The 18,045-nt window shown below is 58.3% G+C and overlaps 1 protein-coding gene across 1 annotated transcript in view; it reads right to left on the bottom strand.

The window, feature by feature from the left end:
• Positions 1 to 18,045, bottom strand: part of EPB41L4A (erythrocyte membrane protein band 4.1 like 4A) — a 208,259-nt gene that overhangs the window by 25,415 nt on the left and 164,799 nt on the right. Inside the window, exons 13-16 of the mRNA XM_062189328.1 lie at positions 13,933 to 14,023; positions 11,611 to 11,694; positions 9,435 to 9,548; positions 557 to 634 (exon numbers count right to left, since the gene is read on the bottom strand). Of these exons, the coding sequence (XP_062045312.1) occupies positions 557 to 634; positions 9,435 to 9,548; positions 11,611 to 11,694; positions 13,933 to 14,023 (367 nt within the window). The remainder of the gene's footprint in view (positions 1 to 556; positions 635 to 9,434; positions 9,549 to 11,610; positions 11,695 to 13,932; positions 14,024 to 18,045) is intronic.

The following is an 18,045-nucleotide window of genomic DNA, read 5'->3' as shown; positions in this document are numbered from 1 at the left end:
GTGCGTGCTGTGCATGCTGGGATGAGAGCACCTGGAAATTCACCTGTGTGTGCTGTGCATGCTGGGATGAGAGCACCTGGTAGCTCACCTGTGTGTGTTGGGGTGAAAGCACCTGGTAGCTCACTTGTGCGTGCTGGGATGCAAGTACCTGGTATCTCTCATATGTTCATGGGGTTGCAACTATGGGATCCACAGAATGTCAGGTCTTGGTTTTGTTTGGGTAAAATAAAGTCACATAATTTTAAACTACACTTCAGAGAAGACTCTCTCAACAAATGGTAAACTTTCCTTCCAGCCCTGGACGAATTCACTCATACACTGATTTAAAGAACATTTAAAAAGTAAGAAGAGACCTCCTTGTCAAGTTCTGTAGTTGCCTGACAGTCGAGAAAAATCAATTCAATGAACTGAGGTTTCCTCGATTAATGTTTCAAAATAGCGCCACGCTCTTCCCCAACGTGCATGAGGGAAGCGGCCTGCAGACACGGGACACTCGGCTCCCGCACAGCAGCGTCCTGTTTCAGGGCTCCAGAGAATCACAAGACGTGTGTTTTACCTGTTTCTCTTCTTCCGGTGTTCTCTGCTAGAATTTTCTGACTCACTGCCGCTGCTCGTGTTACAGCGTGAGCGTGACCTGGAGGTAATGAAAAGAGCAGAAGAAAAACCCACGCTTATGACAGATGGAACATCACAGAGGGGTTCGTGGTGGTCGCTTGCAGTTAACTATACAGTACAGTAACTCATCCAGACATAAAGCGCTACAGCGGCCCTCTCCCAGGCAGTGTTTCTGAACTCAGCACACTTCAATGCAGGGGAACATGAAAGCAGATTAAGGCAGATGTCATCATGTTCCCAGAGAAGACCTCAAAAATCAATCTTTTCCAACAAAACCCTGACACAGCAAAGCTGTGAGCTCCCATGGTGACTACACACGGATGCAAAGCCATGTCCACCCCGTCCCTATCCATGGTGACTATGCATGGATGCAAAGCCATGTCCACCCCCGTTCCTATCCATGGTGACTATGCATGGATGCAAAGCCATGTCCACCTCCTGTCTCTGTCTTTGGTGACTACGCCTGGGTACAAAGCCCTGTCCACCCCCATCCCTATCCATGGTGACAACACATGGATGTAAACTTGTGTCCACCCCCCGTCCCCAGCCCTGGTATCACGTGTGGATGCGACACAGGTGCAGTCCATCCCCCCTGCCCTGAACCTGCAGGGGTCCTGGCTTTAGACTGAGGAGCAGGAGATGGTCGTCCAGCTCCAGAGCCGGCCTGCACAGGACAAGGAGCATCTTCCTCCTCTCAGGGCCCACCTGCAGGAGCCATGGCCAGCCCACGTACTGAGAGAGAGAGAGAACGGCTCGCTGGACAACATGGCTCCAGCCACTGTCTGACCACAGCCTCATGTGAGACCTTGAACAAGGCCAGCCAGGAACTGCATTCAGTCCACAGAACTGCACAAGATAGGGTGCTGCGCCCTAAGCCACCAGGCTTCAGAGCAGGTGCTGAGAGCCGCGGGAAACCAAGGGGGCCCGCTGAAACCCAGGGGACAGAAGATAGAGTGCTGCGCCCTAAGCCACCAGGCTTCAGAGCAGGTGCTGAGAGCCGCGGGAAACCAAGGGGGTCCGCTGAAACCCAGGGGACAGAAGATAGAGTGCTGCGCCCTAAGCCACCAGGCTTCAGAGCAGGTGCTGAGAGCCGCGGGAAACCAAGGGGGCCCGCTGAAACCCAGGGGACAGAAGATAGAGTGCTGCGCCCTAAGCCACCAGGCTTCAGAGCAGGTGCTGAGAGCCGCGGGAAACCAAGGGGGCCCGCCGAAACCCAGGGGACAGAAGATAGAGTGCTGCGCCCTAAGCCACCAGGCTTCAGAGCAGGTGCTGAGAGCCGCGGGAAACCAAGGGGGCCCGCCGAAACCCAGGGGACAGAAGATAGAGTGCTGCGCCCTAAGCCACCAGGCTTCAGAGCAGGTGCTGAGAGCCGCGGGAAACCAAGGGGGCCCGCCGAAACCCAGGGGACAGAAGATAGAGTGCTGCGCCCTAAGCCACCAGGCTTCAGAGCAGGTGCTGAGAGCCGCGGGAAACCAAGGGGGCCTGCTGAAACCCAGGGGACAGAAGATAGAGTGCTGCGCCCTAAGCCACCAGGCTTCAGAGCAGGTGCTGAGAGCCGCGGGAAACCAAGGGGCCCCGCCGAAACCCAGCGGACAGAAAAGCAGAAAGTGGTGGGGTGTGACAGAATGGGAGACGGACAGCGGCAGAAGCCAAAACTGGATTTTGCATGTTAGAGAGAGAGACAGAGAGAGAGAGACAGAGACAGAGAGAGAGAGATTGGTTTACAGTACAACACTCAGAGCAGCCACTCACAAAGGAAAAACAGCCCACTCCCGGTCAGCCGCAAGTGCTGCTCACCCTGCGAGCCTCTGCCCCTCTGTGCCCGTCTCCCACCCCTTCGACCCCTCTGAGTCCACACCACTGCTGAGGGATTGCCCTGGAGAGCAAGGAAGACAGGGACAAAGACAGAGCACTGTCCAACATCTGGGGACAGCACAGCAGAACGACTTTCGCTCATTACTTAACGTCTGCCACGTGTTCACTCACAAACGCCTAAGTCACTCGTACACACCCAGCTCCACAGAGCCCAGAGAGGTAACACAACACCAGCTGGCTCCAGGCCGCCGACAGCCCAGTGCCGTGTACACTGCACGCACAACCTGCCTCTGGGCTGCCCTCCAGCCCTCAAGGGTCAGCCCCCATCCTGCGGTCTGCAACTCTTGACGGTGGCTGAGTAACCACGGCCAGCTCCCACCTGGACACCCTCACCACTCTCGGCTCCAAGTCCCCTCATCTCCCTGGAGACCTCTGCCAACACAAGTCTGCAGCCCACATCACGGCCGCACCTGGGGCACCCTCTGGAACCCCTCCCTTCCAGACATTGCTCTCCTTGTGGTTACCTTCACACACACCCTCCCCCCCAGTTGTGTGACTTGAACAAGTGACTTTCCTACCCTGTGGCTTAGTTTCCTCTTGGGATGGTTACAAGGACAAAATGTGTCCCTGCCATGACGTACAGTATCCCCTGGGCCCGGGAGCACACCCTGGACTCTCCACCCACCCTGTCCCACCTGGGTGCACAGTGGGCCCTGGGCCCGGGAGCACTCCTGGACTCTCCACCCACCCTGTCCCACCTGGGTGCGCGGTGGGCCCTGGGCCCGGGAGCACTCCTGGACTCTCCACCCACCCTGTCCCACCTGGGTGCACAGTGGGCCCTGGGCCCGGGAGCATGCCCTGGACTCTCCACCCACCCTGTCCCACCTGGGTTCGTGGTGAGCCCTGGGCCCGGGAGCATGCCCTGGACTCTGCACCCACCCTGTCCCACCTGGGTGCACAGTGGGCCCTGGGCCCGGGAGCACTCCTGGACTCTCCACCCACCCTGTCCCACCTGGGTGCACGGTGGGCCCTGGGCCCGGGAGCATGCCCTGGACTCTCCACCCACCCTGTCCCACCTGGGTTCGTGGTGAGCCCTGGGCCCGGGAGCATGCCCTGGACTCCCCACCCACCCTGTCCCACCTGGGTGCGCGGTGGGCCCTGGGCCCGGGAGCACTCCTGGACTCTCCACCCACCCTGTCCCACCTGGGTGCGCGGTGGGCCCTGGGCCCGGGAGCACTCCTGGACTCTCCACCCACCCTGTCCCACCTGGGTGCGCGGTGGGCCCTGGGCCCGGGAGCACTCCTGGACTCTCCACCCACCCTGTCCCACCTTGGTGCACGGTGGGCCCTGGGCCCGGGAGCACTCCTGGACTCTCCACCCACCCTGTCCCACCTTGGTGCACGGTGGGCCCTGGGCCCGGGAGCACTCCTGGACTCTCCACCCACCCTGTCCCACCTGGGTGCGCGGTGGGCCCTGGGCCCGGGAGCACTCCTGGACTCTCCACCCACCCTGTCCCACCTTGGTGCACGGTGGGCCCTGGGCCCGGGAGCACTCCTGGACTCTCCACCCACCCTGTCCCACCTGGGTGCGCGGTGGGCCTTGGGCCCGGGAGCACTCCTGGACTCTCCACCCACCCTGTCCCACCTGGGTGCGCGGTGGGCCCTGGGCCCGGGAGCATGCCCTGGACTCTCCACCCACCCTGTCCCACCTGGGTGCACGGTGGGCCCTGGGCCCGGGAGCACTCCTGGACTCTCCACCCACCCTGTCCCACCTGGGTGCACAGTGGGCCCTGGGCCCGGGAGCACTCCTGGACTCTCCACCCACCCTGTCTCACCTGGGTGCACGGTGGGCCCTGGGCCCGGGAGCACTCCTGGACTCTCCACCCACCCTGTCCCACCTGGGTGCACGGTGGGCCCTGGGCCCGGGAGCACTCCTGGACTCTCCACCCACCCTGTCCCACCTGGGTGCACAGTGGGCCCTGGGCCTGGGAGCACTCCTGGACTCTCCACCCACCCTGTCCCACCTGGGTGCGCGGTGGGCCTTGGGCCTGGGAGCACTCCTGGACTCTCCACCCACCCTGTCCCACCTTGGTGTGTGGTGAGCCCTGGGCCCGGGAGCACTCCTGGACTCTCCACCCACCCTGTCCCACCTGGGTGCACAGTGGGCCCTGGGCCCGGGAGCACTCCTGGACTCTCCACCCACCCTGTCCCACCTTGGTGCATGGTGGGCCCTGGGCCCAGGAACACGCCCTGGACTCTCTTCTCCACCCACCCTATCCTAGCCTGGGTGCCAATCTGTGGGTTCACTCCTCTCCCCTCCCCTTTCCTCCCAGTCCTGCTTACTTGGCATGGACTCCCCACTCCCCTGGGCTGTGGGGCCACTCGGGGGGCAGTGGTGGCCCTTCTTGGGGCTGTTGTGAAATCGGGGTCTGGCAGCCTCTCTTCTTGCACCTGTCCACCCTGAGCATGGCCTCTACCCTCCTGCCTGGAGGCAGCAGCCCGGCTCTGCGCACTCGGGAGTACAGAGAGGAGGGCGCCCCCAGGCCGGCAGAGGTCTACTACCTGGGGTGTTTCCCAGGGATGCAGTTTCTCGGCCCCCTCTGCCAGCTACTCTTCAACCAAGCCCCCCAACACTGGCTTTTCTCACGGTACTGCTACCGGCTTGGTCTTTATCCCTGGGCCACACCATCCACCCAGGCTGCTTCATCTCTGAGACACACTATAACCAACATCACCAAGAAACTCCCATTCAGTTCACACGGCTAACCTAGCTCCTGACTTAAACCCACATATGGCCTGCATGTGGGCTTCCCAGAGGAACCATGCGTGGGACATCTTGGCCACTGAGCCCAGGGTCCCACAGGTGTGACATCACAGGTGCTGAGCCCAGGCTCCCACAGGTGTGACATCACAGGCGCTGAGCCCAGGGTCCCACAGGTGTGTGACATCACAGGCGCTGAGCCCAGGGTCCCACAGGTGTGTGACATCACAGGTGCTGAGCCCAGGGTCCCACAGGTGTGTGACATCACAGGTGCTGAGCCCAGGGTCCCACAGGTGTGTGACATCACAGGTGCTGAGCCCAGGGTCCCACAGGTGTGTGACATCACAGGTGCTGAGCCCAGGGTCCCACAGGTGTGACATCACAGGCGCTGAGCCCAGGGTCCCACAGGTGTGTGACATCACAGGCGCTGAGCCCAGGGTCCCACAGGTGTGTGACATCACAGGCGCTGAGCCCAGAGTCCCACAGGTGTGACATCACAGGTGCTGAGCCCAGGGTCCCACAGGTGTGTGACATCACAGGTGCTGAGCCCAGGGTCCCACAGGTGTGTGACATCACAGATGCTGAACCCAGGGTCCCACAGGTGTGACATCACAGGCGCTGAGCCCAGGGTCCCACAGGTGTGTGACATCACAGGCGCTGAGCCCAGGGTCCCACAGGTGTGACATCACAGGCGCTGAGCCCGGGGTCCCACAGGTGTGACATCACAGGCGCTGAGCCCAGGGTCCCACGCGTGTGACAGGTCAGACACTGAGCCCAGGGTCCCACGCGTGTGACAGGTCAGACACCGAGCCCAGGGTCCCACGCATGTGACCTCTGAGCTCACAGCCTCTCAAGCTGCGGGGTCCTGGTGACTCTCCCGCCCGGCCATCACCCCTGAACTCCTGCCATCAGAGAAGCCTGGGATTCACTCTCCACATCTCCTGCACCCTCAGAGCGATCCTTCCAGTCCCAGCGACCTCCCAACGGCTCTCGACCACTCCCTGGCTTACACCTCCCACGGCCCCACCCCAGTGCCCAACACTCAGACCGTCTGCAGCCTGGCTCTCCATCCCCAGGGTCCCCTGTTACCACTCTCCACAGGACAGAGGGTCATCTTGGCCAACACAAATGCAACCACGCGGTTCCCCTCCCTGCTCTGAGAACCAGCATCCTCTCTGGCCCCGTCTTTCTCCAGGGGCTCATTTCTAGCACATTCTGCTCGCTCTCAGAGCCTGAGCAACAGCGGTCTGCCTTCCTTTCCCTGGCTGCTCCCTGCTCCCTTCCAGCCCAAGGCTGTGCACATGCCTAGCCCTGGCTGGCACAATCTTTCTTATCTGAGTGCTTCCATGTCAGACCCTGGCTTAAGAATCCAGCTCTGGAAACCCTCATCCATCGGCGCTGGCTGCACAGGGGCCTTGTTTGTGCACAGCTCCCAGTGGCTTCACTGAGGACAGGCGGACCTGGTTCCTACAAGGTTAATCCCCCTCGGCCCAGACGCCCTTCCCAAAGCACCGTGATCTCAGGCGCCCAAGACCTCTGCTCACCCAGGGGGCAGGGTTTCGTCCGGGGTGGTCACACACACTGCCGGGAACACAGCACTCAGTAAACCCTCTGGGTCTGAAGACGGAGGAGGAAGGGGCAGGGACTTTGTACCCCAGAACTACAATGGCTTTCTCTAGAGCAGGGATGTCACACAAGCAGGTTTGAGGGGCTCCATAAACCCTGGAAACAGCATGAAACTGCCTATGGGCACATCAGGGTGGGTCTTTGTCCCTGAGGGACCGAGCCCAAGGTTTCATCAGAGCCCTGGAGGCTTCTGTCACCCAAAGAGGTGGAGGGCCACTGTCCTGACTTGGCCAGCACCTGAGCTTACGCCACCCTGCTGACAAAACGAGGCATCTGGATGCCTTTGGCAAAGCATGTTACCCTGGCATCCGACAACAAAGGAATTTCCAAACCTACATCCTTGGGATTCTTATATGCAGCTGACAAAGCTGGGTGTAAGTGTCAGAGTCGATCCGGCCTGCAGGGACCTGTGTCCAGGACAAGGGAAGAGCATGTGACACTGAAGTGGATGGGCTGGCACGGGGCTTTGTGCGCGGCAAGGACGGAGGGAAGAACGGACTTCCGCCTCCAGACCAGTGGATCGAAGAGGGCCTGCAAGTAGGGGCAGAACCAGACGGAGTCTCCCTGGCCACTCGGGCAAAATGATTCTCTGCTGGGCAAATTACAATAGCCTTTCCCTGATGACACCCACGAGAGGGCCCCTGTCCAGGCCTCACAAGCTCCTGTCTGCGCTTCCAGGAAGCCAGCAGAAGGCACATCTCGGCGCACAAGCCAGCAAGTCTGCAGCTAGGCTGCGCACGCTCCACAGCACTGTGTGCTATCAGTTTGTAACACAGTGATGGCCACGTTTGCATAGTTTAACAAGCCTTGAAAATTCATTTTCAAACGTGTTAAAATCAAAACAGTTATCTGCTTAACATGTTTTAATTTTATTTGTGGAGTGCTTATAAATCATACTAACAATCAAGGATGAAAAATGATAAAAATCAGAGACACACATGTACGCATATGTGTGCACACAAGGCACACACAGGCACAGGGACATGTGTGCATGCAGTGGCACAGAAGCATGCACACACAAACACACGTGGACGCTAATGGCTGTAGCAGAGGAGAAAGCTGAGAGCCGGGCAGGGTCTTGCTTAAATGCAGATTTCACGTGCGCCTTTTTCTGACCTGCAGACCTGGGTCGCAGGACAAAGCAGTCACCTCCCTAAGCTCTGGTTTTCTCATCTGTGAACCTGAGACGATGGCCCTGGCCAGGTGTTTCTCAGCCCCCGCCCGTGTCCTCAAGCCTCCCTGTCACTGCCAAGACTGAAAGCCAGAAGCTGCACTTCCCTGCGCTCCCTCCTGTGCCCTCCAGAGGCAGAAGGGCAGTTGGGTCTGGTGCCATGCACTCCCACACAGCCCAGAGCAGGACTCCAGGGCCTCGGCTACCCCGCACCCCCCAGAGCAGGGCTCCAGGGCCTCTGCTACCCCGCACACCCCAGCACCAGGGCTCCAGGGCCTCAGCTACCCCGCACACCCCAGCACCAGGGCTCCAGGGCCTCGGCTACCCCGCACACCCTAGCTCCAGGGCTCCAGGGCCTCGGCTACCCCGCACACCCTAGCTCCAGGGCTCCAGGGCCTCGGCTACCCCGCACACCCCAGAGCAGGGCTCCAGGGCCTCGGCTACCCCGCACATCCCAGAGCAGGGCTCCAGGGTTCGGCTACCCCGCACACCCCAGAGCAGGGCTCCAGGGCCTCGGCTACCCTGCACACCCCAGAGCAGGGCTCCAGGGCCTCGGCTACCCCGCACAGCCCAGCACCAGGGCTCCAGGGTTCGGCTACGCTGGCAGCACCTCCAGCAGCACCACCAGAGGCTCCCCGCATCCAAGATGGCATCTACAGCAACGCCAGCAGCTGGAGGGGGAGCAGCTTCTACACCCTGGGGAGTCCCCGGCCCTGTGCCCTGCTCCAGCACAGGGCAGGGATGGAGCCCAGACCCCTGGGCCACACCACGCTCTGCCTTCTGTGCCTCAACTCTTACGCTAGGCCCCACTCCCAGCACAAACTCCGCTGGAACTGCTCGTGACTGGACAAAGACGCCAGTTCCCACAGGGTTGCTATCGGACAAATCAGAGAGGAGACAGCACACTCTGCTGGGAACAGGACAAACCCCAAGCCGATGCCAACCATGGCCTGCCTTTCCGTCTAACCCCTGTTGGCCCTGAGCTGTGAGAAGGTGAAGTCGGACTCAGTCCGAGGAAGCTGGGGAAGAAGGCTCTGGGAGAGATCAATCGGGCGAGAACGCACCGCTCCTAGCCCGCAGCAGGCACATCAAGCCTCAAGGCTCACCTGACGCCCTGGCCGGAGCTTCCTGTAGCTATAAAATTACTGGTAAAGGCCAGTTACGTGGGTGGCCAGGGTAAGACACAGTCCCTACAACCCGCGAGGGGCAGGAACCTCGCTGGGAGGCCATCCCGATCTCGCACCCTCTCCATGCCCAGCCTGCTCTGCAGAGCCCACGCCTGCAGGGGCTGACTATTTTTACGAGGTACAGAGACACACCTGTCACTCTGGAGCAGCAGTGATGGTGCTGGGAGAGTCACCGGCCTGGTGACGCCCAGGAAGGCGGGCGAGCCTGTGCTCCAGGCCCCTGCCGGAAGGAGCCTCTGGAGAGGCTGGGCTCTGCTTACCTCCTCCTCAGGGGCTGTGCAGCATCATTGTCGCTCCCGCAGGAGGGGGCCCGGCGACGCGTGCAGGGGAACTTCGGGGACCGGGTGCGGTCGTTGGCACAGTGGTAGAGCCCGCTGGAGAGAAAGAGGACAGTCAACAGGGCCAGCAGACCCAAAGGAGCAGGTGCCCCCAAGCCAGGCCTGGGGACCAGGGACCGGTTCCTGGCTACACAGCTCTCTCTGCAGGAGACTCAGGGAGTGAAGGGCGGGGCCAGAGCTGTCAGTCACAGCACAACAGCCGGGACTCTGTGGGAGCAGACTTGCCCCAGTGGCCTTGGCCTTCAGGAGGAAGGCATGGACACACGGACACACCCGAATGACCACAGTAACACTGAGGCTTACTGAGCGCCAACCCAGCCGCCAGCAGGGACTAGCCCAGGCTTTCCATTCGTGATCAGTGCAGTGGCTTGAAGGGGATGCAGCTCCAAACTTGAGTCACGCAAGGTGAAGGCACGGTGAGCGTGGAAACTTTCAGCTATGGTGGCGTTGCGGGGGGGGGGGGGCAGAGAGAGGGCCTTGGGGGGCCTAGGGTCCCTCAGAGGGAGGCCTCACAAGACGGCTGGGTGTAGAAGCGGAGCTGGGTGCACCCTGGTCACCGTGCAATCATCCCTTGGCACGCTGGCTGCCACACCCGTCCTCACCCCACACCAGAAGCCGGAACAACGGGGCTGGGACCCTCGGCACCCGTGGGCAGAATTAAACCTCCCCTCTTCACAAGCAGCTGTCTTGGGCATTTTACTGCAGACAAAAAGCTGACCACGGCACGGAGCTTGTCTTCATGTCAGCCCTCAGCACCAAGACACAGTCACACACAACGGAAATACAGAATGTTCCATCCAGTGGCCCAAGGAAAGCAGCTAGGAGGTGGCCGAGCCAGACACTGGACCCCTGGGCTATCACACCTGGACACACGGGTCTGTGCCTGGCTCGCTGGTTGTAAACAGAGAGAAACTCAGTACCCCCATATTTTAAAAAAAAGACTTATTGTTTATTTGAAAGGCAGAATTCCAGAGAGACGGAGAGCCAGAGACAGAGAAATCTTCCAACCACTGGTTCACTCCCCAGATGGCCGCAATGGCTGGGGCTGTGCCAGGCCAAAGCCAGCAGCTTCCAGGTCTCTCAGGTGGGTGCAGGGGCCCAAGCACTTGGGCTGTTAATCTTCAGCTGCTCTCCCAGGACATTAGCAGAGAGCTGGACTGCAAGTGGAGCAGCCGGGATTTGAATGGCACCCAATGGGATGCCAGCATTGCAGGTGCTGACTTAATCACTATGCCACGACACCGGCCCCAGCGGATCCGTATTTTTAGAAATGAAAGTCTCCTAGCATCACTATTCAGCTCTGATTTTCAGTGGAAGTTTTTACAGGAATTACATAAAAGAAAATTTATCATTAACAGGTCATTTAGGGTTCTCAGAAGTGTAAGCTGGCACCTCCAAAAGCTTATGGGAAAATGAGATAAAAAAATCAGTTCATTTGATATCTATGCACAGCTTTTTCACAATACACATTTTCCATGAACTTTTTGGAGACCCCCGTATTATCTTACTCTATCACAACGATCTCTCGGGCAATTGTTTCTTTTCCAGTTGTTTCCCTTTGTCCTCCCCGGAACAGACTGCCTGTAAGACGGCGCTGCTGGGGCCAGGCCCGTGGAGCAGCAAGCTCGGCTGCAGCCTGCCGCACCAGCATCCCGTGTCAGAGCACCTAGTCGAATCCTGCCTGACCTGCTTCTGATCCTGCTCCCTGCTAATGCACCTGGGGAAGCAGCAGAAAGTGGCCCAAGTGGTTAGGCCCCTGCCACCCATGTGAGACAGCTGGATGAAGCTCCTGGCTTTGGCCTGGCCCAGCCCCAGCCGTTGGGGCCATCTGGGAGTGAACTAGCAGATGGAAGACCTCTATTTCTCTTTCTCATTCTCATTCTCCCATTCAAATAAATAAATAAGCTTAAAAACAACAAAAGCAGTAGCACACTATTGGTCTCTACTTGAGAACTGCCCCCAGTGGCACTGATGTAGGAACCTGACTCCTGTGTCCGGTGCAAGCTGCAGCCAGCCCCGGGCTGCCGGCCCCCACTGTGAGAGCCACAGAGGCGCATCCCTGTTACACGGGGCTCTGCGAGACAAGGAGTCCCCTTACCCCTGCGGGCCGTCCTCCTCCCACGGCGCACGGGGTCTGCTTCTTTGGACGTCGGGGCTGTTTTCATTCTTTGCTTTCTTAAAGCTGTAATTAAAGAAAAGTGCAGGAGATGGGTTAAGGAGAACACAAAAGGAAGTGGACGTGCACACTGCTTTCTTCAGTGAGACACCAAGCGAGCGTCAGAACGAGTGCTCCCTGGCTTGCTCATCCTGGCATCCACCCCACAGAGAACAGGAGGCAGCCTCCAGAACCAGGGCTCTGCGCGGGCATTGGGGCCTGGCCCCTTCTCTTCCTCATGGCTTTGAGCCAGCGGAAGCCAGGGCCATCCTCAGGAGACTTTCAGAGGAGGCCACCTGCAGGACAGGAGGCAAGCGCCACCACGGAGCTGAGGATGGAGGCGAGCTGGGCAGCGGGCAGTCAGGCACGCAGGGCCCGGCTGGCACCTGCCTTGCAACAGGGGTCAGACGCTCCCTGACTCTGGGTCAGGTCTGCACGGCTGCAGCTCCGGCCAGCTCAGGCCACCCACACTGGCCTTTCCCAGCTTCCGCAATATTATGGCTTCATTCTTGCAAAGGAGAACAACCTTCAAACACCTGACCCAGGACTATCTTTCAGTGTCCAGAATATACGTGCAACTGGGTTGTTATCCAACGCCAACCAACTGTCCTGGGAACATAGGGAGACATGGGGAGGGCCCTGCAAGCAGCTGCCCATCTCAGGGCATGGGGGCAGGGAGGTGTGCATCACCACTCACTTCTCAGGCTTCTCAACTTCGGAAAAAGACAGAGCACCTGACTGAAGTCCTAGTCCGCTCTGAACTCTGCTTCTCGACATGATTATCCGAGAACATGGTTGCATCAGAGCCCTTTAGAACAGCCAACAAGGGGCAGGCGTTGGCCCAGCAGGCAGAGCTGCTGCCACCTGCAGTGCTGGCATCCCACATGAGCGTTCGAGTCCCGGCTGCTCCACTTCTGATCCACCTCCCTGCTAATGGCCCAGGAAAACAATAGGAGATGGTCCAAGTGCTTGGGTCCCTGCACCTGTGTGGGAGACCCAGATGAAACTCCTGGCTCCTGGCTTCGGTTTGGCCCAGCCCTGGCCATTGCAGCCATTTGGGGAGTGGACCAGCAGATAAAAGCACTCTCTAACTCTGCTTTTCAAATAAATTAATTAATTAAAAAAGAACAGCCAATGGGGAGGCAAAACAACAAGGTCATTTCAAAAACAGAGAACAACCTTGCACTGCAGCTCCTACATCTGTCCATGAATGAGCACAAGCCTGTGCCAGCCGACAGGTGAGGAGTAACGGATGCCTGGGGGGCAGGTTCACCGCGTGGCCATCAGCACTGTTGGCAGGAAGGCCACTGGCAGGGGACCGAGCACTCTGGAAGGCCACGGGAATGGAACCACCTGGAGGGTCACTGTTCTGACACCGGATGCCCCATGGGTGCATCCCGGCTGCTGCCCATATACGCAGAGCTGTGAGGCGGCCAAGGCAAACACGGTGAGTGTGGGGATGTGAAAGGAAAGGCCCCGTCCCTGCAGGATGAGAATCTGCAAAGTCCTGGAACTGACGACGAGAGAATGCAGGGAGGGCTGCGGGGATGTCGCCGGCGAGACCCTCACGGCTTACAACCGTCCGGCTGAGACGTCACGAAGTAGCTCAAGGTAGCCGCCCTGTGGCCCACACAAGAGGAGCTGATGACCTCAATTGATGTCTGCAGCCTACGCGGGTGCCTGCCTGGAGCCTCGCGAGGAAAGCCAAGCTCATGCGAGCTGTTCCCCATGTATCAGATGCTGCTGGTGAGCTCCACTGGATTCAGGAACAAAGCAGCTGGACCAGCGTCGTGAGAGAGAGGCACGCTGGCCTTCCAGGGGAACTGTCCACTAAGAGAAAGGTTCTCCACCAGCGGATGCCACGGGGAGCCTGCACGGGGCTGTGACAGCTGTCACACATGCACAGACACCGGCGTCGGAGTTCCCGGACCACAGGCCACTGCATGGCTGTGGTGGGCACAGCCCATTACACTGGGAGAGCAACACCTTTACTCTATCAGATCCTGCTATTCTCAAAGACACGTGGAACCCTCCCTGGCCACTGAGAGGCAGACCCCAGCCAGGCCATGAGCTCCCCACGCTGTGACCGTGAGGGCACTGTCTCCAAAGGAGAGTCAGTGCTGCAGCCACTTCAGGGACTCTCCCACCCAGAGATTACTTCCTGGAGCCCGCGGGTTCAAAGCATCTGTTAACTATCCGAGTGAGAAGCTGTGTAGTGTTGCAACAGGAGAACTCGCTTGGGCCTCTTCGGCTGGCGGCACTGACCTCTTCAGGGGGGAAGGTGCGATAATTTTGGTTGTTTCTTCATTTTCTCCGTTCTCCGTGCTTGCAGTTATCTGATTTATGCTGTTGGATCCTGGTAGCAGAAAGAGGGAAGGAAAGGAGACGCAACACAGAGAACACAAAGAAGCAAGTCAGTCACCTTAAAGGGGAGCACAGGAACATCATGGCACAGCTTACTGATAAATTCAAATAAATAACGCCCCACCCAGCGAATCCGAGGTGCTATTTTCTGACACGCGGTCAATCGTGTCCCAGGAGTACCTTAACCACATCCCGCCTAGCCTCTGAAACTGTCAGTTCACTCCTCACACAGAGGAGTCTCTGCCCGAGACTGGTACAACAAGACACTAGACAGTCGGCACCAACAGTCACAGCAACACACTAGACAGCCGGCACCAACAGTCACAGCAAGATGCTAGACAGCCGGCACCTAGCCTGGCATACGAAACACAATGCTCACATCCAGGCCATTGTGCCACGGAGAAGCTTCTTAGTGTGTCACAGCTGCCACCGTATGAGAGCCACCGTGACCAAAAACTCTGCAAGTTCCAACTGCAACTCTGCAAGTCACAACCCAAAATGTGAATGGCAAAAGGGAGTAATTCCGATGTGATTGGTATTGCTCATAAACCAAAAAGGGGTTCGATTGTGTCTTTATGCAAACACCTCTAAAAATCAAAAAAAGTAAATTTAGAATCAGATCTGCACACACGCCTGTGGGCCAGCAGAGGGAGCCTGCGGCAGACACAGCGCCCGAAATCCAGGCTCCAAATAAAGGTGTGGAAGGCCTGGGCCACCAGGAGCCGCCTGCAGGAGTGCGCTGTTCGGGTGCCTGCACACACTCGCACCAGGAGGAGCTGCCAGTGTGCACACCCACAGGCCTGCTCACTCAAGTCTGCAAGGCATACATGTGCTTGCTCCTGGGAAACGCCCCGGGGGCTGGTCCAGGGTCAGAGACCTGAATGCGAGTGGAGCGAGAGCGGGGTCCCTGCGGATCAAAGCACTGACACTCTTGGAGCGCTCGCTACAGGTGGGGCGCCGTCCCAAGCACTCCACCTCTAGTCACTCACGTGCCCGTCAAACAGTCCTTGGAGGAGGACACTGACATTCCGTCATCTTAGGAAACAACAGCAGTGGGGCGGAGGTGACTGACAGCACTAAGCCACAGCTGCACGTGACAGCAGGGGGACTGCACACGATGATGATGCAGTCTATGCTTCTCCAAATAGAAAGGAACCCAGAGAAAGGATCCTGACAGCTCCCACCATAAATACGAAACACCTCTGAGGCGGTGGATTTGTTCACCCTGGCTGGGCCAGGCACCGTGAACACATGGACAGGAACATCACATGGTACCCCATGCGCACACACCATTCCTATGTCAGCTAAAAGGAAAATTAAAAAAAAAAAGACCACAAAGGTTGGCCTTTCCCAAGGACCTCGGCCTGAGGGCAGTGGGGCCAGGTGTGAACCCAAGTACTCTGGCCCCAGGACTCTGGCTCTAAGAAGCCCAACACTTTCTCTGCACCCCATTCTAATCCAGGGTCACTGGGAGACAGATGTTGACCGGAGGATTGTGGGAGGGATGTCCAATGAGGAGAACACACAATGGCAACTGAGGGAGGGACCCTGTTCCACCTGGGAACGAGAGACAGGCAAGCGGCCTGCAGCCCCATGAGGAACGACAGGCACCGTCATGCACCAGGCGGGAGGCCCCAGGCTCAGAGAGCAGCCTCAGAGCCATTATTCTATGGACTCCCCCGTGGGTCTAGTCTCCAAATCTTGTTCCTGTTCTGGGATCCTGAATTGGACATGTGACCCTGCAGGGCGATGTGGTCCTACAGGCAGGCTTAGCGGGGAGCCAGCACCAAAGACTACATGACATCCAGAATGCAGGCACCACAGGGGAAGAGCAGTGGGCAAGCACGGAGGCCGCTCCCCTGAAATACCCAGGAGTGGCCCAGCCCCAGCAGTGGCCCCAGGCGTCGTCTCAGCTGCTTTCACACCAGCCACATGAGCACCCCACTGTCACAAGGCAGAGTCTCACACCCGCAGGCTGCTGCCCCCAGGTGGGACTCCACGTGCGCCAGCCCTGAGAGCGGAGGGGTCTGTGTGCCCAACATGGATTCTTGTAACTGTTCTATTAATAAGCTCACTGACATAAGGCCTTGTTCTCATCGGGGCTTTACTGACTTGCACAATAAGTGAATGGTGCTTTCCTCAACAGGGCTGCTTCCCCCGCCTGGGGGAGGAGCAGAAGCAGAGTCCAATACCAGCAACACCAATGGAAGGGAGAGAAAGACGAATGGCACGTTAGCCACAGCCAAGCAGAACGAGCCTGGTGGCTCCCAGCCTCGTCTCTGGCCCCTGACCACTGCTCAGGCTGCCTAATCACTCACCTGCTTTCCTTCCAAAAAAAAAAAAAATTTTTTTTGGACAGGCAGAGTGGATAGTGAGAGAGAGAGAGAAACAGAGAGAAAGGTCTTCCTTTTTGCCGTTGGTTCACCCTCCAATGGCCGCTGCAGCCGGCGCATCATGCTGATCCGAAGCCAGGAGGCAGGCGCTTCTCCTGGTCTCCCATGCGGGTGCAGGGCCCAAGGACCTGGGCCATCCTCCATTGCCTTCCCGGGCCACAGCAGAGAGCTGGCCTGGAAGAGGGGCAACCGGGACAGAATCCGGCGCCCCAACCAGGACTAGAACCCGGTGTGCCGGCGCCGCAAGGTGGAGGATTAGTCTGTTAAGCCACGGCGCCAGCCTCCTTCCAAAAATTAATAAACACATACACAAAAAAACCTGAAGAACACTGTAAAACAGAAAGTCATGTCTACATGCTTTCTTAAAGAAGCCAGTATTTGGTTATACATAATACCCAAATCATAATTTTTCAGATGAGACACTAAATGGATGGCTTTCCCAAACCCTCGCACCTGCTCACTCTCTCTCAAATACTCACAAAAAGGGCTGGCATTGTGGTACAGTAGGCTAAGCCTCCACCTATGGCACTGGCATCCCATATGGGTGCCAGTTCAAATCCTGGCTGCTCCACTTACGATCAAGTTCCCTTTTGGTGGGCCTGGGAAAGCAGTAGAAGATGGCCCAAGTGCTTGGGCCCCTGCACCTATATGGGAAACCTGGAAGAACCTTCAGGCTCCTGGCTTCAGATAGGCCAGAGGGCCGGTGCCGTGGCTCACTTGGTTAATCCTCTGCCTGCGGTGCCAGCATCCCATATGGGCGCCGGGTTCCAGTCCTGGTTGCTCCTTTTCCAGTCCAGCTCTCTGCTGTGGCCCGGGAAGGCAGTGGAGGATGGCCCAAGTGCTTGGGTGCCTACACCCACATGGGACACCAGGTAGAAGCACCTGGCTCCTGGCTTCAGATTGGCGCAGCGCCGGCTGTAGCGGCCATTGGAGGGTGAACCAACGGCAAAGGAAGACCTTTCTCTCTGTCTCTCTCTCACTGTCCACTCTGCTTGTCAAAAAAAAAACAAACAAAACAAAAAAACAAAAAACAAAACACTACACAGTCCCAGGTCCTAAAAGCCGTGTTAGTAAAAACGAGCCCACATAGGGGACCCACTTAAACTAGCACCCTCTCCAATACTCAGCGCCCGTCTGAAAGCATGGCCGCCAGGCCCACGCACTGGCTTCATGTTACTAAGCTCGCCCTTGGACGCAGTCCCTGCTCTTCCTGAACACCGCACTTTCACCAGCTTCCTCGTGCTCTGCTGAGGCTGCGCCACACGCACCACCCAGTCCCACGGAGCTGCCAAGGTGAGACAGTAGGTGAAGCCGGGCTTAGGCCTGCTGGCCTCCCATCTGGGCAACACGCACTTCCCACACCGAGCTCTCTTCCCAAACATGTCCTCCCCTCCAGAACCGTCCCCCCTGCATTTGCTCAGGGCCTCAGAGAAGAGAGCTCAGGCTCATATGGGATGCTGGTGCTGCAGGTGGTGGTTTTCCTGCTATGTCACAGCACCAGGCCCCTGAGGCAATTCTTTACACTTCTCAAAGTAGTTATATATACAATAAAGTTAATTTTAAAAATTAAAAGTCTGGGGGCTGGCATTGTGACTTAGCTGGTAAAGCCGCCGCCTGCGAT

Source organism: Lepus europaeus, chromosome 4 (genome assembly GCF_033115175.1).
Source record: "Lepus europaeus isolate LE1 chromosome 4, mLepTim1.pri, whole genome shotgun sequence".
NCBI lineage: Eukaryota > Metazoa > Chordata > Mammalia > Lagomorpha > Leporidae > Lepus > Lepus europaeus.
The sequence above is the reverse complement of the archived record's forward strand: the minus strand, read 5'-3'. Positions and strand labels throughout refer to the sequence as shown.